This window comes from Balaenoptera acutorostrata, chromosome 1 (genome assembly GCF_949987535.1).
Source record: "Balaenoptera acutorostrata chromosome 1, mBalAcu1.1, whole genome shotgun sequence".
Lineage (NCBI taxonomy): Eukaryota > Metazoa > Chordata > Mammalia > Artiodactyla > Balaenopteridae > Balaenoptera > Balaenoptera acutorostrata.
The window spans coordinates 157,118,434-157,139,159 of record NC_080064.1 but is presented as its reverse complement, the minus strand read 5'-3'; the positions used below and the strand labels follow the sequence as shown (position 1 = coordinate 157,139,159).

Here is a 20,726-nt window from a genome sequence, read left to right as displayed (position 1 = left end):
TATAGTTTTCTGCATACAGGTCTTTTGTCTCCTTAGGTAGGTTTATTCCTAGGTATTTTATTCTTTTGGTTGCAGTGGTAAATGGGAGTGTTTCCATAATTGTTCTTTCAGTTTTTTCATCATTAGTGTATAGGAATGCAAGAGATTTCTGTGCATTAATTTTGTATCCTGCAACTTTACCAAATTCATTGATTAGCTCTAGAAGTTTTCTGGTGGCATCTTTAGGATTCTCTATGTATAGTATCATGTCATCTGCAAACAGTGACAGTTTTACTTCTTCTTTTCCAATTTGTATTCCTTTTATTTCTTTTTCTTCTCTGATGGCCGTGGCTAAGACTTCCAAAACTATGTTGAATAATAGTGGTGAGAGTGGACATCCTTGTCTCATTCCTGATCTTAGAGGAAATGCTTTCAGTTTTTCACCATTGAGAATGATGTTTGCTGTGGGTTTGTCGTATATGGCCTTTATTATGTTGAGGTAGGTTCCCTCTATACCCACTTTCTGGAGAGTTTTTATCAGAAATGGGTGTTGAATTTTGTCAAAAGCTTTTTCTGAATCTATTGAGATGATCATATGGTTTTTATTCTTCAATTTGTTAATATGGTGTATCCCATTGATTGATTTGCATATATTGAAGAATCCTTGCATCCCTGGCATAAATCCCACTTGATCATGGTGTATGATCCTTTTAATGTGTTGTTGGATTCTGTTTGCTAGTATTTTGTTGAGGATTTTTGCATCTATATTCATCAGTGATATTGGTCTGTAATTTTCTTTTTTTGTAGTATCTTTGTCTGGTTTTGGTATCAGGGTGATGTTGGCCTCATAGAATGAGCTTGGGAGTGTTCCTTCCTCTGCACTTTTTTGGAAGAGTTTGAGAAGGATGGGTGTTAGCCCTTCTCTAAATGTTTGATAGAATTCACCTGTGAAGCCATCTGGTCCTGCACTTTTGTTTGTTGGAAGATTTTTAATCACAGTTTCAATTTCATTCCTTGTGATTGGTCTGTTCATATTTTCTGTTTCTTCCTGGTTCAGTCTTGGAAGGTTATACCTTTCTAAGAATTTGTCCATTTCTTCCAGGTTGTCCATTTTATTGGCATAAAGTTGCTTGTAGTAGTCTCTTAGGATGCTCTGTATTTCTGCAGTGTCTGTTGTAACTTCTCCTTTTTCATTTCTAATTTTATTGATTTGAGTCCTCTCCCTCTTTTCTTTGATGAGTCTGGCTAATGGTTTATCAATTTTGTTTATCTTCTCAAAGAACCAGCTTTTAGTTTTATTGATCTTTGCTATTCTTTTCTTTGTTTCTATTTCACTTATTTCTGCTCTGATCTTTATGATTTCTTTCCTCCTGCTAACTTTGGGTTTTGTTTGTTCTTCTTTCTCTAGTTCCTTTAGGTGTAAGGTTAGATTGTTTACTTGAGATTTTTCTTGTTTCTTGAGGTAGGCTTGTATAGCTATAAACTTCCCTCTTAGAACTGCTTTTGCTGCATTCCGTGGGTTTTGGATCGTCGTGTTTTCATTGTCATTTGTCTCTAGGTATTTTTTGATTTCCTCTTTGATTTCTGCAGTGATCTCTTGGTTATTTAGTAACGTATTGTTTAGCCTCCATGTGTTTGTGTTTTTTACGTTTTTTTCCCCCTGTAATTGATTTCTAATCTCATAGTGCTGTGGTCAGAAAAGATGCTTGATATGATTTCAATTTTCTTAAATTTACTGAGGCTTGATTTGTGACCCAAGATGTGATCTATCCTGGAGAGTGTTCCGTGCGCACTTGAGAAGAAAGTTTAATCTGCAGTTTTTGGATGGAATCTCCTATAAATATCAGTTAAATCTATCTGGTCTATTGTGTCATTTAGAGCTTCTGTTTCCTTATTTATTTTCATTTTGGATGATCTGTCCATTGGTGTAAGTGAGGTGTTAAAGTCCCCCACTATTATTGTGTTACTGTCGATTTCCTCTGTTATAGCTGTTAGCAGTTACCCTATATATTGAGGTGCTCCTATGTTGGGTGCATATATATTTATAATTGTTGTATCTTCTTGGATTGATCCCTGGATCATTATGTAGTGTCCTTCCTTGTCTCTTGTAACATTCTTTATTTTAAAGTCTATTTTATGTGATATGGGTATAGCTACTCCAGCTTTCTTTTTTTTTTTTTTTTTTTCCCAGCTTTCTTTTGATTTCCATTTGCATGGACTATCTTTTTCCATCCCCTCACTTTCAGTCTGTATGTGTCCCTAAGTCTGAAGTGGGTCTCTTGTAAACAACATATTTGTGTGTCTTGTTTTTGTATCCATTCAGCAAGCCTGTGTCTTTTGGTTGGAGCATTTAATCCATTCACGTTGAAGGTAATTATCGATATGTATGTTCCTATGACCATTTTCTTAATTGTTTTGGGTTTGTTTTTGTAGATCCTTTTCTTCTCTTATGTTTCCCACTTAGAGAAGTTCCTTTAGCATTTGTTGTAGAGCTGGTTTGGTGGTGCTGAATTCTCTTAGCTTTTGGTTTTCTGTAAAGCTTTTGATTTCTCCATCGAATCTGAATGAGATCCTTGCCGGGTAGAGTAATCTTGGTTGTAGGTTCCTCCCTTTCATCACTTTAAGTATATCATGCCACTCCCTTCTGGCTTGTAGAGTTTCTGCTGAGAAATCAGCTGTTAACCTTAAGGGAGTTCCCTTGTATGTTTTTTGTCGTTTTTCCCTCGCTGCTTTCAGTAATTTTTCTTTGTCTTTAATTTTTGCCATTTTGATTACTATGTGTCTCAGCGTTTTAATCCTTGGGTTTATCCTGTATGGGACTTGCTGCGCTTCCTGGACTTGGGTGGCTATTTCATTTCCCATGCTAGGGAAGTTTTCAACTATAATCTCTTCAAATATTTTCTCTGGTCCTTTCTCTCTCTCTTCTCCTTCTGGGACCCCTAATGCGAATGTTGTTGCATTTAATGTTGTCCCAGAGGTCTCTTAGGCTGTCTTCATTTCTTTTCATTCTTTTTTCTTTAGTCTGTTCTGCAGCAGTGACTTCCACCATTCTGTCTTCCAGGTCAGTTATCCGTTCTTCTGCCTTAGTTATTCTGCTATTGATTCCTTCTAGTATTGTTTTCATTTCAGTTATTTTATTGTTCAGCTCTGTTTGTTTGTTCTTTAATTCTTATAGGTCTTTGTTAAACATTTCTTCCATCTTCTCGATCTTTGCCTCTATTGTTTTTCCGAGGTCCTGGATCATCTTCACTATCATTATTCTGAATTCTTTTTCTGGAAGGTTGCCTATCTCCATTTCATTGTGTTGTTTTTCTGGGGTTTTAGCTTGTTCCTTCATCTGGTACCTAGCCCTCTGCCTTTTCATCTTTTCTATTTTTCTGTGAATGTGGTTTTTGTTCCACAGGCTGCAGGATTGTAGTTCTTCTTGCTTCTGCCTTTTTAAGACTTTTGATACACATTGCCAAATTACCATCCAGAAATGCTATGCCAATTTGTAGTCCACCCCAACAGTGGATGTGAAGCCTGCCTCACACAAACACTGGCTTGTAACACTTTTAAAAAAGTGTAAAACTACAAAAGTGAGTACCTCTCCCTTTTTCATGCAAGTGGGATTACTCCAAATGTCATAACTTTTTTCAGTTAATTTAGTGTGAGCATCTTAGCAAGTCAGTAAATTTGCATCTACTGCATGATTTTTTGTGACTGTTCAATGTTCCATTATATGAATATGCCACAGTACACATAGCTTATCCATTCTTGTATATAAGCTATGTCCAGTTTTTCAGTTCCAAATAATATTCTGATATATATCCTTGCCTATATCTCTGACTATTTCTTTTGGTTAAATACTTAGAAAGAGAGTTGTTGGATCAAAAGGGTGTACACATTTTAAAGGCTTGGCTTAATCTGATAGGAGAATAACCACATTTTGTTTTATTTTGTATTCATTTGATTTACTGGTGGGTTTACTGGCTGTTTGTATTAATTTGGCTACTTGGTTGATTATACTCTGTGTCCATTCTTCTGTAGTGAGAGTTTGTAACGGTTGTATCCTATCCTGTCAGATCCATATTTCTGACTTTCAATTTCTGTGTGTCGTTGGGTGTTGAAAGACTCCAGTTATTTTAATGTGATGGTCCACACAACACTTTAAAAAATGACTCATGATAGTTGCCTTTCATGTAATATGTTTTAATACCTGTGCTTTTGTGATGATCCCTTTTGTTTAAATGAGTAGGTTGTTCCGCCTCAGAACTACTAGAATTCATGATCATTTGTTCTAGTTTTTGTCTGACCTTTTACTGAGAGAGTTCTTGACCATCATACTTTCATGATAGGTTTTTGGTACGTATTGTGTATTCAACACATTGTTAGAATTTGTTATTATTTGTATCCTCTTAGACTTCTCTTTTTTGTACTAAACTAACAGTTATTACATTTCTTCTCTTTCGTTTTCCCCTTTTAACTAGTTTCAAGTGTGATTTGAAGCTCATGATCATGATGAAAAGAATGCAGTGCATTTCTGAGCTCCACCAGTTTTTGCTTGTGAGGTTTACATGCCACTGCCACCCTTCCTAATTATGAACTGAGATTCATTTTGTGATGTTTTTTGCTCATAGGTTATATACAGTTATTTTTCAGTTCTATAATTGTAAAATATGTTGGATGATTTATTGGTACTAAAGGCAGGGTTATCATTGCACATCCAAAAAAAGGTTTTAGATTGGATTATGCATTGTGTGTGTGCATATACGTTTCTGTTTTTTTCCATACCCAAAATTACAAACCTGCCATGGCTGGTCTTGTGCAGGGCTCTTCCACACGTGAGAAAATGAGTGTTGTCTATATGTGAAATCTGTATAGACTTCGCAAGTGACCTTTTGTCTTTCATCGAAAGCACTTGACCTGCAGCAGTGTGGCCTCAGCAGTGAAGGAGCAAAGGCTTTACTAAAGGCCCTTGAAACCAACAGAACTCTGGTCATTCTGGATATAAGAAAAAATCCACTTGTTTGTATGTGGTCACTTTTTGTTTTTTTAATTGATGAACACATAGCAAAACAAAAAGAGTTTGTCCACGTATTGACAGTTTTTAAAACTTCATGTGTTTAACTTTCCTCATCGTATACAGTTGTCCCTTGAACAACGTGGGGGTCAGGGGTGCCGACCCCTACGCAGTTGAAAATCTGGGTATAAGTTTATAGTCAGTGGTTCTGCATCTGTGGATTCAACCAACCTTGGATCATGTAGGACGATAGTACATAGTTATTGAAAAATATCCGTGTGTCAATGGACCCGCGAGGTTCAAACCCATATTGTTCAAGCGTCAACTGTACTTTTCTAATGTTGCACTTCCCTTATGTTTTTAGCAGATAATGTACTAATTAAAGGGAGTTATACCTTTAAATTGTTCTTATCTCTACTCTGAATAGAGATGAGCCTAGATACTAAGCCTGCTTCCACCAAGAGCATTATTTCCTTCTCGTGCAACCTGTGACTTCTTGCAAGGAGTACTTTATTCATTTGTCAGTTTCACAAGTAATTTTTTTTTTTTTTTTTTTTAATGAGGATCTTGAATCAGATGCGTATGTTTGATTGATTGATTGATTGATTTTGGCTGTGTTGGGTCTTCGTTTCTGTGCGAGGGCTTTCTCCAGTTGTGGCAAGCGGGGGCCACTCTTCATCGCGATGCGCGGGCCTCTCTCGTTGCGGAGCACAGGCTCCAGACGCGCAGGCTCAGCAGTTGTGGCTCACGGGCCCAGCCGCTCTGCGGCATGTGGGATCTTCCCAGGCCAGGGCTCGAACCCGTGTCCCCTGCATTAGCAGGCAGATTCTCAACCACTGCGCCACCAGGGAAGCCCACAAGTAATTTTTTTAATACCTTCTGTGTGCCAGATACGGCTCAGGCACTAGGGATAAAGCAGTGACCCAGACAGGCAAAAGTCTTGCCCTCATGGAGCTTACATTCTAGTGAAGGAGTTCAGATAGAAATGAGTAAACAGATAAGTAATATAATTTTAGATAGTAGGAAGTGCAAAGATATCTTAATGTAAGAAGAGTTGGGGGGGGGAGCAGGTAGGACTCCATTGGATAGGTTTGTTAGGGGACAGCTTCACTGGAGAAGTGGCATTTGAACAGAGACCTGAATGAAGAGAGGAGCAAGCCATGGAAGATCTGGGGTAAGCACATTTCAGGACAAGGAGGCAATGCGTATGCAGGCATGTAGGCGGGTGGAGTATTTAAGGAAAAACAAGGAGGCCAACGTGGCCAGAGTACTGAGTGAAGAAGAGTGTGGTATGACATGAGTTCAAGGAGCTAGCCAGGGGTCTGATCTTGTAAAGTCTTGAAGGCCAGAGTAAAGATGTGGATTATTCTAAATGAGTTGAGGGTTTTGAACTGGAAAAAGGCATGATCCAAATAGTATCTGAATAAGATGACCTGCTATAGAGAATAGACTCAGGGCGGGGGGAGGGTTAAAGAAGAGAAACAGGGAGACCAGTTAGTAGACTGTCACAGTGGTCCAAATAAGAGATGTTTATGGCTTAGCTTAGGTTGGAAGTTTGGAGCAAGTGAAAAGTGGTTGAATTCAGGTTGTGTTTTGAGAGTGTAGCTAACAAGAATTGTGGATAGATTAGATGTGAGGTATGAAGGAAATAGTAACAAGGAGACAAGTCATTGATGATGATGTGTGCAACTGGGTGGTATCACTTAGAAGAAGGGGGCTGATGGGAGGAGCAGCTTTTGAGGGAATATCAGGACTTTGGTTTGACATCTTAGATGCCCTTTAGGTATCTAAGTGTCTGGACAGTGCTCAGACTGTACTTTCTATCCAGAGGTATCCAAAGCTACTTTAGATGCAAAATGTTTAAAGTTGACCTTTGCTGCTGCCAAAATAGTAGCCACTGGGGACAGTCTGCAAGATGGCATCGTAGGTTTCTGAGGAAGAAATTAGAATACACAAAGGGGGAAATAAGTGTATAATTACATAATGAAGATTTCATGTTTAATTTTATGGGAAAAGCAATAATTAGTTGGCTTTTGGTTTTAAATGGAAATAGCCACTCATTGGGAAATAGTTACTCTAATTTCAATTTATTTTACTTTAGATCATTCTGTGATGAAAGCAGTTATCAAAAAAGGTCTCCAGAATGGAAGGAGTGCCAAGTCAGAGGTATATAACGTGTTTTAGTTCTCTCAGAAGAATTTCTCTTTAATGGCTTGTTGTTTTTCTTTCTTTCTTAAAAGAAAATTATCAAGGTACTTTCTGCCATCTTAAAACTAAGTTTTTAGTCAAATCAAATGGCTTTTCTGTTTTTGAAAATATTGTGTGATGCTTTAATTTAGGTTCCCAGAAATGCAGATTGAAAACCTTTTATTAACTTAAAGTATCTTAATTTCCAATTAAGATCAAACTCTCATAAATTACCTGTAACTGAAATGGCATATTTATCATTTCTGTCTTAGTACTAGTGGATAACTTCTCCATCGGGAAGGAACCATCCAAAGCTGCTAGACAGAAAAAGAAAACTATAATTTTGGGAAGTGGTTGAAAAGGAAAAGTTACTATTAGAATTGGTAACTCTTTCTTGTTTTTAATGCTACTAGAACTTATACCCCTTATGTTTTCCGGTGTGCTAAAATTAAAACAGCCAATATTAACCGCATGCATATTAGGAGGCCTAGAATTATTTTGATACTTATGAGAATTTATAGAATATAGATATAATAAATGAATTTAAAGAGATGTTAATATTAACCATATTAACCAACATTATTGTTTGAATTTCATAAAAAGTTCATTACTTTGAAAATATTTCCTGGTTGATGATTACTTCTAATACTTCGCAATTGAAACTTGGGGTGCACTTTGATGATAATTTTAGTAGTGGTGCTTTTGAGGGATGATTTTTTTTTTATATGAAGAATTACCTTTTGTGCTATACGAAACAAAATTTCTTCGCAGTTCCAACCTTCCCATTGTTCCCTGCTTCTTTCTTAGGAATTCTTACCTAAATTTTTGAATCAGATAATATCTTGTTTCTCTCAATGATAAAAAAAACTTGAAATATGTATTACCCTTATAAAAGACTTCTACAGACCAGTTTATTGACCTAGATGGAACATTTTAGAAAAACATTTTCTAAATGTTTACTGTAAAGTATATTTAAATTTCCAAATGATAGTTAACCCAGGATTTTACAACTAAGCCTAGAATTTTGTTACCAAATGTAATAAAAAGCTTTTAAAACCCTCTAACAATCAATGGTATAAGTTTCACATTCTCCTGAATATATAAATTTGGTATACTTCACTTTTCCTGATAACGTTTGTATTGTTTCTAAGAGACCTTAACTTTTAATTTTCTGGAATATATTATCGTTAAGTCACAAATAGTCCTTTTCTTTTTTTTTTTTGGTGATAAGAATAAATAGCAGGAGCAGCATTTGTTAAACCAAATCTAATATGAAATTGACTCTTTCTTGTGAGTAAATTTGAATTTTGAAATAGTAAAACAATAAGGTTTAATATAAAGCAAAATAATTTTTTTATGTTTATGATCTGCCAGTTTCCCAGAAAAAGTTTTGTGGTGACTTTAGTTATATACCAGATACATTAAAATCACCAATGGACAGCACATATTTTACTCGGGTGCCATCTGAAAGTTTTAAAAATTTGTTGACATAATATCACTGAACTGTCCACTTTAAAATGGTTGAAATGATAAATTTTCTGTTTTGTGTATTTTACCACAATTTTTTTTAAATGTGTTGTTTCAAGATTTTTAGGTTTTATAAAGGTATTGTATTAGCATAACAATGAAAAATTTAAAAGACCATCTCTAATCTCATTATCCTATCAAGCATTGTTTACATTTTTATTTTCTCTTCCTGTTGTCTATAAACATAATTCCACATAGCCTCAATATAATTTGCCATTCTTATCTTTTCATACTAAATTTAAATTTTATGATTCATAGTTATACTTTTTAACATTGGATTCAGAAGATTTCATTGAGTTGGTCCAGTTTTTAAATTGGTGAAACATTGGAAATAACCTAAAATAAACTATTGTAAACATCTTCATAAATACAACTTTTCTTTTTCTTCTTAAAGATGTATGTTTTTGATTCTCCATTAATCAACTTGCTTGGACAATAGTGTATTAAATAGAAGTTGTTAAGAGTGTTTATGAAGTGAAAAAAAAAGCTTATGATTTGTCTGCCAATTGTTACTTCAAGACAGTGATTTTTTTTTTTTTTTTTTTAGAATAATTCCTTTTATTTATTTATTTATTTATTTATTTATTTATTTTTGGCTGTGTTGGGTCTTCGGTTCGTGCGAGGGCTTTCTCTAGTTGCGGCAAGCGGGGGCCACTCTTCATCACAGTGCGCGGGCCTTTCACTATCGCGGCCCCTCCTGTTGCGGGGCACAGGCTCCAGACGCGCAGGCTCAGTAGTTGTGGCTCACGGGCCCAGCTGCTCCGTGGCATGTGGGATCCTACTAGAACAGGGCTCGAACCCGTGTCCCCTGCATTAGCAGGCAGATTCTCAACCACTGCGCCACCAGGGAAGCCCAAGACAGTGATATTTTAATAATCAAATAGTACATACAAAGAAGTTAAGATTTGTGGTATTACACTAATTACATATTATCATTAAAAATTTATATGATATGTAAAGCGTTCTTACAATAGCTAAGTTGCCTTTTGCTATAATATTAGAAATGGAAATATATATAAATAAAACATGTATATGTAAAACATATTAAGAATTCTGTAATATTAGTACCTGGTGGTAATAATACGGCATCATGGAATGAGAATAAAACAATTAAAATTTTTTTTTTATTTAGCGTGATTAAAACAAGTGGAAATGTAACTGAAGTATACAAGCTCATTGAGCTATTTTAAGAGTAATTTTATTTCTTGGGCTATTTTTTGTATTTGCCTCAGTTATTTGGAGATATAGAGGTAAGCCAAATCAATAGCTGGGTATATACTTAGATCCAGGTGAGTATAGGGGTAAGATAATGGTGTGAATTGTGTCACATTTATATTGTAATTATGTATGCCTAAAAAAGATGGGAACTTTTATTAGAAATTGTTTTTATCTCCTAACACGAAAAGTGTAATTAAAAAAAATTTTAATACAAATGTATTTGCATTAGTTTCTGAAAGTAAAGGAAGGGTATACACATACAAACCACATGCATACAGACATTTTTTTGGGAGGGTAATTAAGTTAAAAAACAAAATAAAATAGCACAAAATGAACTGAGCTCCTATATATTTTTAAGAGGCATGTTAAATCACACAGGATCATGTGGTGATTATCAATAAGCTACACTCTATGAAATAGTTATCCTATATTACCACATACACTCTATTTTACACTCCATCCTAATGCTGCTAAAATGTAGTAGAAAGCAGCAGCATAGCACAGGGAGATCAGCTTGGTGCTTTGCGATGACCTAGAGGGGTGGGATAGGGAGGGTGGGAGGGAGGTTCAAGAGGGAGGGGATATGGGGACATGTGTATGCATATGGCTGATTCGCTTTGTTGTGCAACAGAAACTAACGCAGAATTGTGAAGCAATTATACTCCAATAAAGATCTATTAAAATAAATAAATTAAATAACATGAAATATAGTAGATTTGAAGGATAAATATAACCATTTTAACCTATGATGTTTGTTTTCAGTAAATTCAAATTAAATATTTAAATGTGAATTTTAATGTATGGCTTGTTCTAAATAAAATATTAACACATAGGTCTAGTTTTTGCAATCAAATATTTCATATAAAGGTACTTGCCTCTTTACTACTGAAATATAGGATAAGTCTCCACATTTCACTCTTTTATCCAGTGGGTTTCATTGGTTTTTTTGTGTGTTTTCTATATGAAATCAAAGGAGCAGTGAAGGTTGACAGGCTTATAGGAGAGTAACATTGACTCACCTACCACCCAGCAACTTGCAGTCTTATAACTTTTATTGTTTTTACATAGAAAAATTCATCTTAAATTGAAATTTTGGTCTAATTCTGAAGATTCTGTTTGGCAGAAGTCATGGGTATACCTGTGTTTCACTATCCTTGAGATTCAGAAATGCCAAAGGTGTTCTAAGATTCAATAAACTTGAGTGTTTCTGTATGATACATAAAATGTATCATACTTTGGGATATTTAAAAAATTTATTTTTCCATTTCTGCACATCTCAATACTTTTCTTTTAGTTAAAATAACTTGTTACTGTAGAGAACTTATATTTTTAAAAAATGCTGGCTTATGTAAAACCTTTTTACAAAACGATCCTTTTTTTAATGGCCTTGGCATCATTGTACAGTGCCTGTTTGATTCCTTTCAAACTGTACACGTTTGAGAGTTGCTCTGTAGACCTTTGGTGCATCTTGATTCCTTCTTTCGTGCTTTGTCAAACATAGGATTGGCCACAAAGAAACCTGTAAGTAATGGAAGGAAACACTCTGCTGGTAAAGAATGTTATGGTCCTGAACCTCTACCACCTGGTGTGTCTGGTTTCCTGCCCTGGCGTACTGCAGACGTGCAAAAAGCAACAGGTAATATGTTTGCATTCCCTGTCTTTACAGTCGTTCAGATTTCTTTATTTTGGAACTTCTATTACGTGGGTGGTCTCTGGTGCTTTCTACAGAGGAAAAAAGATAACTCACACATGGCTTCTGCCTAATGAGCCCTCTAAGGAAGAAAAACAAAAAGTAACTGGGAGTTTCAAGTTGTTTCTCAAGTGTCACAACAGAGGTTTCCCCGTGGGAGTCATGAGGAGACTAAAATTATCTCCAATTGTGCAGGTGAGAAAAGTTTCACTAAAGGCAGGTGTAGTTGAGCCAAGCCCTACAGCACAGAAGTAGGAATTTGGATATGTACGAATGGAAAAAAGATATTTTAGACATGGGAAGTAGTTTAATGCAGAATGGATGAGAAATCTGCATTAGACCTATTCTAAATCAACTGGCTTATTAACTCAGTAAATCAGATTTAGTGAGTCAAGCTAGCTTTAGCTGATTACTTATCCAAGGGATAGCTGTTCATAGTAATTTTTGTCATAGAACAGTAAATAAAATTGTTGAATTATAGCTTTAGGCTTGCTAAGTGAAATAGATTGCTCTAGATGATTTTCAAGTGACTTACTTGGTAGTATTCATGAAATTGGAGGTTAACAATTAATTGCTTAAGAAAACAAAGAGAATTGATTTTAAATAGTACTTGAAGGAGTTACTGTGTAAAGTATCTGTTCAGTAGCTCATGTTAAATGGATGTTTATAATCCCTGTTGGACAACCAACTAATTTTTTGCAAATGGTAATGTGAATTGCTGTTGCATAAACTATAGTGTTGAATCCCCAGTCTTGGCACTTGAGTTTAACAACTCTGTGGTTTCCTATCTTCTTGGTGAGACACTTAATCTCAGGTCCATCCTCGTCACACAGAGTGGTAAATTAGAGAACGATTAATATCACCATTTAAAGAAGTGAGACTGAAATCTCAACCATCCTGAACATAGGAACTGAAGGGGTCTCTCAGCAGTTCAGAGAGTTATCACCAAGCCAGTCGGCTGAATTCTGTTCAGTTTTCTCTGTAACAGAGCCCTCCAGGTCCTTCTTTTGAGCTTATTTATTTTTATACACAATTCTGTATGGATACTGTACATAATACTAAATAGTTGTATTAACTGGATTTAACTGGTGATGTATTTACATCAAGATCTAACTTGGTTTTGTTGATATCCTTTTAGGGGCTTTCCATTCATCAAACTCGTGATGTATGTAATCAGGTGCAGGTATGTAGCTATCATATTTATGACATGTAGGGGTCGAATTGGGAAAGGTGGGTGGTCATTCTTTTTGCTTTTTAAACTGACAGAGCCTTACAAGAAGCATTTCCCTCTCTGAAGTAAATCCATGTAAAACTTGTCTGGTTGCTCTCCCAATGCAACTGTGTAGTTGTGTGGATTTTGCACACAACTGGCAGCCTTGTGGTTATGTCTGTAAACAAGGAAGCGTGTTCTTCAGTCCGCAAATCAGCTGTTACCCAGTGAAATGAACTTGACTGCCATTTCTGACCCCTCACATGGAGCTGTCATACTCAAGAATGTTCATATGTTTTCAAGAAATGTTGTTTGCAGGCTATATGTACAACTTCCTGATCTGAAAGCCAATATAAAGCAACATCTCCCAAACCTCTGCTCTCTCACCAAGGCCACACACATTCCCTCGCTTATGGCCTCATGGCAAGCTAATACTGTCAGTATCAGATTCTCCTTCCCAGTGGTCTTGGGAGACTGCATAGTTGCTCTGTGAAAGGCACCACTGCTGAGATTGAGAGAAGAGCACCTTGGGTGTCAGTCCTGCCCTTGCATGCCCAGAGGGAGGGGTGTGCGCCTCGTTCTCCTGTTGGGAATTTCCTATGCTGCAGGTTTGCTGCTTGTTGTGAAAATGATGTCCTAGTGACTTGTCTTCTGCGTAGTTATATAATCCCAGCACACTTCTGTATGATCTGTAGACTTTTATGGGGTTGTGGCCAGGTCAGTTTTTAAATGTTTGGAAATGTCCTATGGAACAACATTGCAGTGGCAGTGACGCTTGACAGGAGAATTGTATTACTGTTACCCTAGTTTTGGCTTACGGGTGATGAGAAAATGAAATTTTTGATGGGTCAGTTTTAGTTGTGTATGTGTATGTGATTTATTTTTTAAAATTCTAACGTCTGTTATTCACAGCTTAGATATTTTGACTTTCTGATTATTCATCAGTCCCTTTACTGATGTATTTTCCTCCGAAAAGCTACACTTTCTTCCAGACTGTTTTCGTCTGATGGTAAAGAATACATTTTTCATTTGCAGTATAAAGTTGATCTGAGAAAAAATGTTTACCTTGGCTCTTCACTTGGCTTCTGTGAAAGAAACTTAATAAAACAATATGGGCAATTCCCATTACTAATCCTAACCATGTACAACAGAGGTCTGTACAGTAACATAGCAAAAATAAGTTACTGTACTTTTACTTAGTCATTGCCTGTTTTAGACTAAGGAGCAGTGAGAGATATTTATAAATAATGATACCTCAGATCACTTTTGTTAACTGTCCTCTAATATTTGGATATTTGGTATCTGGCTTGTGTTATCTTTTATACAATCTTGTCTTCTTTCTTTGCACTTCAGTTTAACAACTCTGTGGTTTCCTATCTTCTTCTTGTGACACTCAGGTCCATCAGAATTTCCTGTGACTGTGACAGTAGAGAGTCCTTCCTCCTCAGAAATCGAAGAGGTCGAAGATTCCTCAGAAAGTGTTCAGGAAGAGCCAGAGAAAATCAGTTTGAAACAAGAAGCATTGCAGGTACAAAGTTATCACTTTAAAGCTATAGAGGAGATTATTTTTCAAATGGAAGCCTGATTGCAACACTGCACAGCTTGTGTGAGGGTTCTGTTTTCTCCTCCCATCTGCATTGTATCCCCTTGAATGGTTCCTTAAGCTTAGACCAAGGTGAATGGTGGACATTTGAACTCTAAGAAATAAAAATCAAAACATGTCGTTAGTAATATAGTTTCTTTTCCTTAGAACCTTAGGATATTCAATTTAGGGAGAACCTTAGTGATCATAAGATAAAGAAATTGAGTTCTGAATGAATATAGTCAGCTGATTCAGTGCTCTTGTTTTACAAATGAGAAAATTGACAGTTCTAGTTGAACTCGCTTTTTATAAGAGGAAAATATGGCCTCATTTTAAATAAAAGTAAGGTTGAAAAAAGTTTTGATGTTAATATTCTCCTTTCCTAAAATAAAAAACATCAAGAAGCTACATTATATTCCCTAATAAACCTGACATCTAATGTGATTCCATACTTTTGTTTGTACGGACAGAAAAGAAAAATTGATTTTCATAAGAAACTTTTGCACCTCAAAAATAATATATTTGTTTTATTTCAACTTTAATGCAGAGCTGAACATTTCTAGTAAATAAGGGAATACTATTTGGGGGAACCTTGTCTTTGTGCTACAAAGTCCATGTTTAATTTTTAAAAATTATTTAATATGATTCTCTTTTCGTATGAAACATGAAACTTGACAGGTTTCAGAACTAATTATCCCCTTATTGTAGGACTATGGTAATTACTCTTTGATTTTCAAAAGAGAATGTTAGATTTTTATGTTTTTAATTAAAATTAATGATAATATAGAGAAATTTTAAGAAAACTTAGAAAATTATGAAATGTTACAGTAGGAGAAATCTATAGTTCATGTAGAGTTACCCCCCTTTCGTTTTATAAATGAGCACCTACAATTTGTAGCACATAAGTGGTTTCTTAGTAAGTTGCAGAGTACAACAAGACCCTAGAGCATCTAAGCCGCATTCCTTGTCATTTTAGATGTGTTGTATTCATTTCCTTCATGAGTAGAACAGGAGATTGTATTTCTAAAAGCAGTGATAGACTGGGGAAGACCAAGAACTTTAAACACTGGGACCACAGAATAGCAGATTCAGAATGCACTGAGAACCCTTGCAGCTCATCTCCGTTTTGACAAGACACTACAAGGATGGTATCAAAGTGTTTAAGTACATAATCCAAAAACAGTCAAGAGATTTCAACATAGTTTTGAAAGACAGAAGACAAGTGGAAGAGTGTGAAACTGAAGCAGTAGAACAGAGGAAAAGCATCACCTAGAATATGCACAGGGACCACCTGCAACTGAGGAGGATTCTGACCCCACCTGCAGAAGTAGCCCCATGCTCAGGTGCACATGTAGGAGAGAGGGTGGAGTTAGTTAAAAGTGTGACTGAAATAGGGGAGCTCATTGAAGGGTTGTGTTTGGAGGAGTGGACTCCCAGCCCCGCCCTCACGCTCCTGAAATGAGATGATTTCATTTTGAAAACAGTGAAACTGGGGAGAACTAGGGCAGCTAGTGTGAGTTTTTACACCCTAGAAAAGAGTGTTTGGGGGGAATCCTATTACAGTCACTCCCCACTTCTTCCTGCATAAGAAGCCAATCAGTCGTTGACTTCAGGGAGCTTTCTGCGCTCATTCTTAAATAGAAAATAACTGTCATTTGCCTGATAGTTGAGTAAAGCTTACAACATGAGAGAGGGGGAAAAAAAGTGAAAACATATCCTGGTAGGACCGGGGACAATTTAGGAAACAAAATAATTTAAGCAAAAACCCTAATGAGTATCCTGAGAGAGGTTTAAAAAGAGCTAGCAACTATAAAATAAGACTAGGGTGTTAATTAAAAAGAGAATGGTCAGAAAGCAAGAGAGGTGTCTTGGAAATGAAAATATGGTTGCTGAAATAAATTCAGTAGGAATTTAAAAAATTTCTCAGTATATAAAAAAGAACGACACAATGGAAAATGTGATAGCAATATGTTAGAGAGGCTGCATCTGGGAGATCCAACATGTTACTATTAGAAACTCCAGACCCAGACAAAAAATGGAGGGAAGCTGTCAAAGGGCAACAAAATTCCCCACAGCTGAAAGTAGGCATCAGGCCTCAGATTGAAAATAGTTACTCAAGTTTTGAGCAAGATGAACAAGAATAGACTCATACCTAGGCACCCTTCATTGTGAAACTTTGAAATACTGAAAAAATAAATTAAAATAGAATAAAATACTGAGAGGATACATCCATTCCAGAGAGAAAAATACTGGTCACCTAAAAAAAAAGTTAAAATCTGACTTTATCATAGTTGTCATCAGAACCATGGATGCTGGAAGGCATTAGAAAGATACCTCCAAACTTTTCCAGCACATAATTTTCACCCTAGGGTTTTGTATCCAGCCAAACTATCAGTCATAAGTGGAGGCTGAATGAGATATTTTGTACACAAAGAAATTTGAAAAATTTACCTCCTGTGCTACACCTTAAGCTATTTATAGAAATAATCCAACGAAATAAGGCAATAAACCTAGAAGGAAGGTAAAAGGGGATTCAGTGCAGAGAGCAGCTAGTCTAGATTGGAGAGGCTTCTATTGATTGTGTGATTGAGAGCTTAGAAACACCTTGAGGCATATTGTACTTACTAGGTATTAGGCACTGTTGGAAGGGAAGAGGGAGAGGAAGAGGAGAAGGAACTTGAACTCCAGAGGAGAAAAGGCTATACTGACATAAACATGAAGCAAACTAAACTATGGTTGATTTTTAACCTACTATTGGTGAGGAAGAGAAGAATCCACTTAAACTTGACACTGTAGCTGCCCCCGTTTTCAGTGACACACAGGGGTAATGACCACCTATCTAATTTGTTGTCCAAACCAGAACTTGTCCAAACTCCTTACACTTCAGTAGTGTAAGGAGGCGCTCTAATGCTGTAACATCAGGACAACAGGTATAAACTGGAACAGCCCAAGGCGGCTTGGGGTATGTGGTCACCCTGCACAAGGGCAGTGACACTGACATAGTATGGAACGAGGTGTAGTCTGTACATAGAGTCACAGTACATCTGCAGTGGGCAATATTAATTTAATTGTAAAAATGGCAATACTGTCTTGGTTTGCAGCTTTTATTGTCAACTTGCCTGTAATAACAAATAACTAACCTAAACTATACTTAGTATGTATTAGTATTAACTTGGTATGTACTGAAATGTATTGTGTACTAGCATGTACTTAGTATATATTAGGCTCTAAGTGTTTTTTCATATATTAACTCATTTAATCCTCTGAATAGGCTTATGAGGTTGGTGCTAATATCATTCCCACTTTTGAGAAAAGGATGCTAAGACAGGGAAGGACCTTGCCCAGGCTGTACCGAATTTAGGGTTGGATCGAGGCTTTGAGTTTAGGCTCTCTGCCTGTTTTCTTAAACCTTACTCCCTACTGACTCTCAAATGACAGAAGGCTTAACTGCGCATAGAACAGAATATAAATTTCAACATTGACAACGTAAAAGCTAGGTTTGGAAGGTAGACAGGAGGTAGAAAAAAGGGAAGATGGTATGAATGTCCTCATTTTACAAAGCGTGACGTTGAGAGAGTTTATAGTGGATCAACAGTGTAGGTTTATAAGTATATCACTACAAGTCAAAGAGATCATGAGCAGTGGAATAACTAATGATGACATAACTTTACTGAGCATTGTGGACATAGGAAAGAGTGTAAAGGAACTAAACCCTTACTTAGTAAATTAGAAAGTGAACAGATAATGCCTCAAATTTAGTCAGAAAATAGTCATGTAAGAGTATTACTTGGAAATGGAGAAGAATTCAAAATAACAATAGTTGGACCTCCCTGGTGGCTCAGTGGTTAAGAATCTGCCTGCCAAGGCAGGGGACATGGGTTCGAGCCCTGGTCCAGGAAGATCCCACATGCCGCGCAGCAACAAAGCCCGTGCGCCGCAAGTACGGAGCCTGCGCTCTAGAGCCTGCGAGCCACAACTACTGAGCCCACGTGCCACAGCTACTGAAACCCACGTGCCTAGATCCTGTGCTCCACGACAAGAGAAGCCACTGCAATGAAGAGTAGCCCCCGCTCGCCGCAACTAGAGAAAGCCTGCACGCAGCAACGAAGACCCAACACAGCCAAAAATAAATAAATAATAATTTTAAAAATAAGAATAAAAAATAACAATAGTTGACGTAAACCTCATAAAAAAGGAAATCCAAACAGCCAGTAAACACAGAAAAGTGTACAACTTCATTAAGTAATAAGAGAAAAGTGAGCCAAAACCAATGAAACTACATGCCAATCAGATTGACAAATACATAAATAAAGTCTGGTAGTATCAGGTATTGTAGACCTGGAGTACTATGGGAATCTTCTACCCTGCTTATACTGGAGTATAAATCAACACAACTACTTTGGAAAGCATTTAGCACTCTCCATCAACTGAAGGTATATAAATAGCCTGTGACCCAGCAGCCCTCACCCCCGCCCTGTGTAAATGCACCAGAATAACCGGTACAGCAGGATTCCTGTCCATGATTTGCATTAGCACAAACTGAAAACAAACCAAATGTCCATTAAGAGTCAAAAATTAAATAAATTATGTGTATTCGTACAGTGGGAAAACTATCAAGCAATAAAATTGAATGAACTAGAGCTACAGGCTGCAATGTGGATGAATTTTTTAAACCAATGTTGAGTGAAAGAAATAAGATAGAAAAGACTTCATATACTATGATCCTCTAGATAAAGTTAGATGTTGACAAAACTAAACTCTTTTGTTAGGGATGCATGCAGGTTAAAGGAAATGATTGTCGAGAAATGAGGATGGTGTTTAACCAGGAAGAGGGAAGGAGCTTGTGATGAGAAAACGATATGGGGAGTTTTTGAGATGCTGACAAGTATCAGTACTTTCAGATTCGAGTAGTGGTTATGTAAGTATTCTCTTTTGATTTGTCACATTGACAGTTTTGTCCTGTGCACTTCTCAGTACACATATCGTATTTTACAATTAAAAACCTGCATACAGAATCGGTTGCTTCTTGAGTGCTGGATGTGGGAGTGGGATGAGACTATTTTATTTTAAGCCCTTCACTACTGCTTGTGTTCACATGTTCATTTATTCAGCATTAATTGAACATATGCTGTGTACCAAGCACTCTTCTAATTTTATATGTGATTTAACTCATGTAATCCTCACAAGAGCTCTGTGATATGGGAGCTTATCTCCATTTTATAGATGAGGAAGTTGAGGCCTAGAGTTATAGAACTTGTCCAAGGTTATATAGCTAATGGGTAGTGCCAGGCCCATTTGCCTCAGAGAATCTGAATTTTTACAATATAATCTAAAAGAGAAATTTAATTACTAATTATAAGCAAAAAAGTTGCACATTAAAGAAGATGACAAGTTTTCATCTATCCAGTTAGAGAAAAACACACAGTCTGTCTTTCACACACATACATCTTGTATTGGCAGGGATTTTCCTTATTAAGCAATTATTTATTGACCGTCTACGTTGTGCTAGGCACAGGTGCTGGGGATAAACACTTAATAAAATACACCCCCTATCTTCAAATAACTTGCACTCTAGGTGAGGAAGTAAGCCAACCGTTATAGTAGAGGTTATATACCAAGTGATACATCGCTGATGGCAGTATAAAATCTCAGAACTCTTTTGGAAAGAAGTTTGGAGATAGGTACCTCAGAGCCTTAAAAATATTCATTTGCTTTGATCTCAAACTCATTTTTATGGATTTATTGTAAGAATGTTATTCTCAATATAGAAAAAAGCCTTCATGCATAAAAACGGTTATTTTGTCTTATAATATTGAAAAGTTGGCAAGAATTTAAATGTGTAAAATGGTTAACCAGTAAACCCACTCAGTGGAATATATTGTAGCCCACAGAAAAAAATCAAGGTTATGAATCCCCTGATTATATGAGAAATGATTGATTTCAATGTTAAATGGAGAAAATTGAACATAAAATTTGATATCCAATATGATGGGAGCTTTGTCCCAGAAAAATCACCCTAGCCAGTGTACAGAAGGGAGGAAGGAGAGCAGATGACAGGAAGGAAAATTATTCCAAAGCCTTATCATTAGTCTTACTTAAGTAATAGAATATCAAGCAATTTTACTTTCTAACTTTTTTGGTTCCATATTTCCATGTAAGGGACATGAATTATTAATACTTTGTAGGAGGAGGGTACACTTTTTCAGAAAAATTTCACACTGTGTTCTAATTCCCTCCATTAGAGGGAGAAACTATTTCATGTAATTGCACTTTGATGTGCTATTTAGAACCAGTCAGGAATTTTAGTCTACTTTCCTCTGACTGTGGTGAG

General features: G+C 36.4%; 1 protein-coding gene across 1 annotated transcript in view; it reads left to right on the top strand.

Annotated features, from left to right (window-relative positions):
• LOC130708712 (centrosomal protein of 78 kDa-like) overlaps positions 1 to 20,726 on the top strand; it is a 59,559-nt gene that overhangs the window by 31,963 nt on the left and 6,870 nt on the right. The window contains exons 9-12 of the mRNA XM_057551420.1: positions 7,083 to 7,147; positions 11,415 to 11,798; positions 12,742 to 12,786; positions 14,211 to 14,341. Coding sequence (XP_057407403.1) covers positions 12,767 to 12,786; positions 14,211 to 14,341 — 151 coding nt within the window. The 5' untranslated portion in view covers positions 7,083 to 7,147; positions 11,415 to 11,798; positions 12,742 to 12,766. The remainder of the gene's footprint in view (positions 1 to 7,082; positions 7,148 to 11,414; positions 11,799 to 12,741; positions 12,787 to 14,210; positions 14,342 to 20,726) is intronic.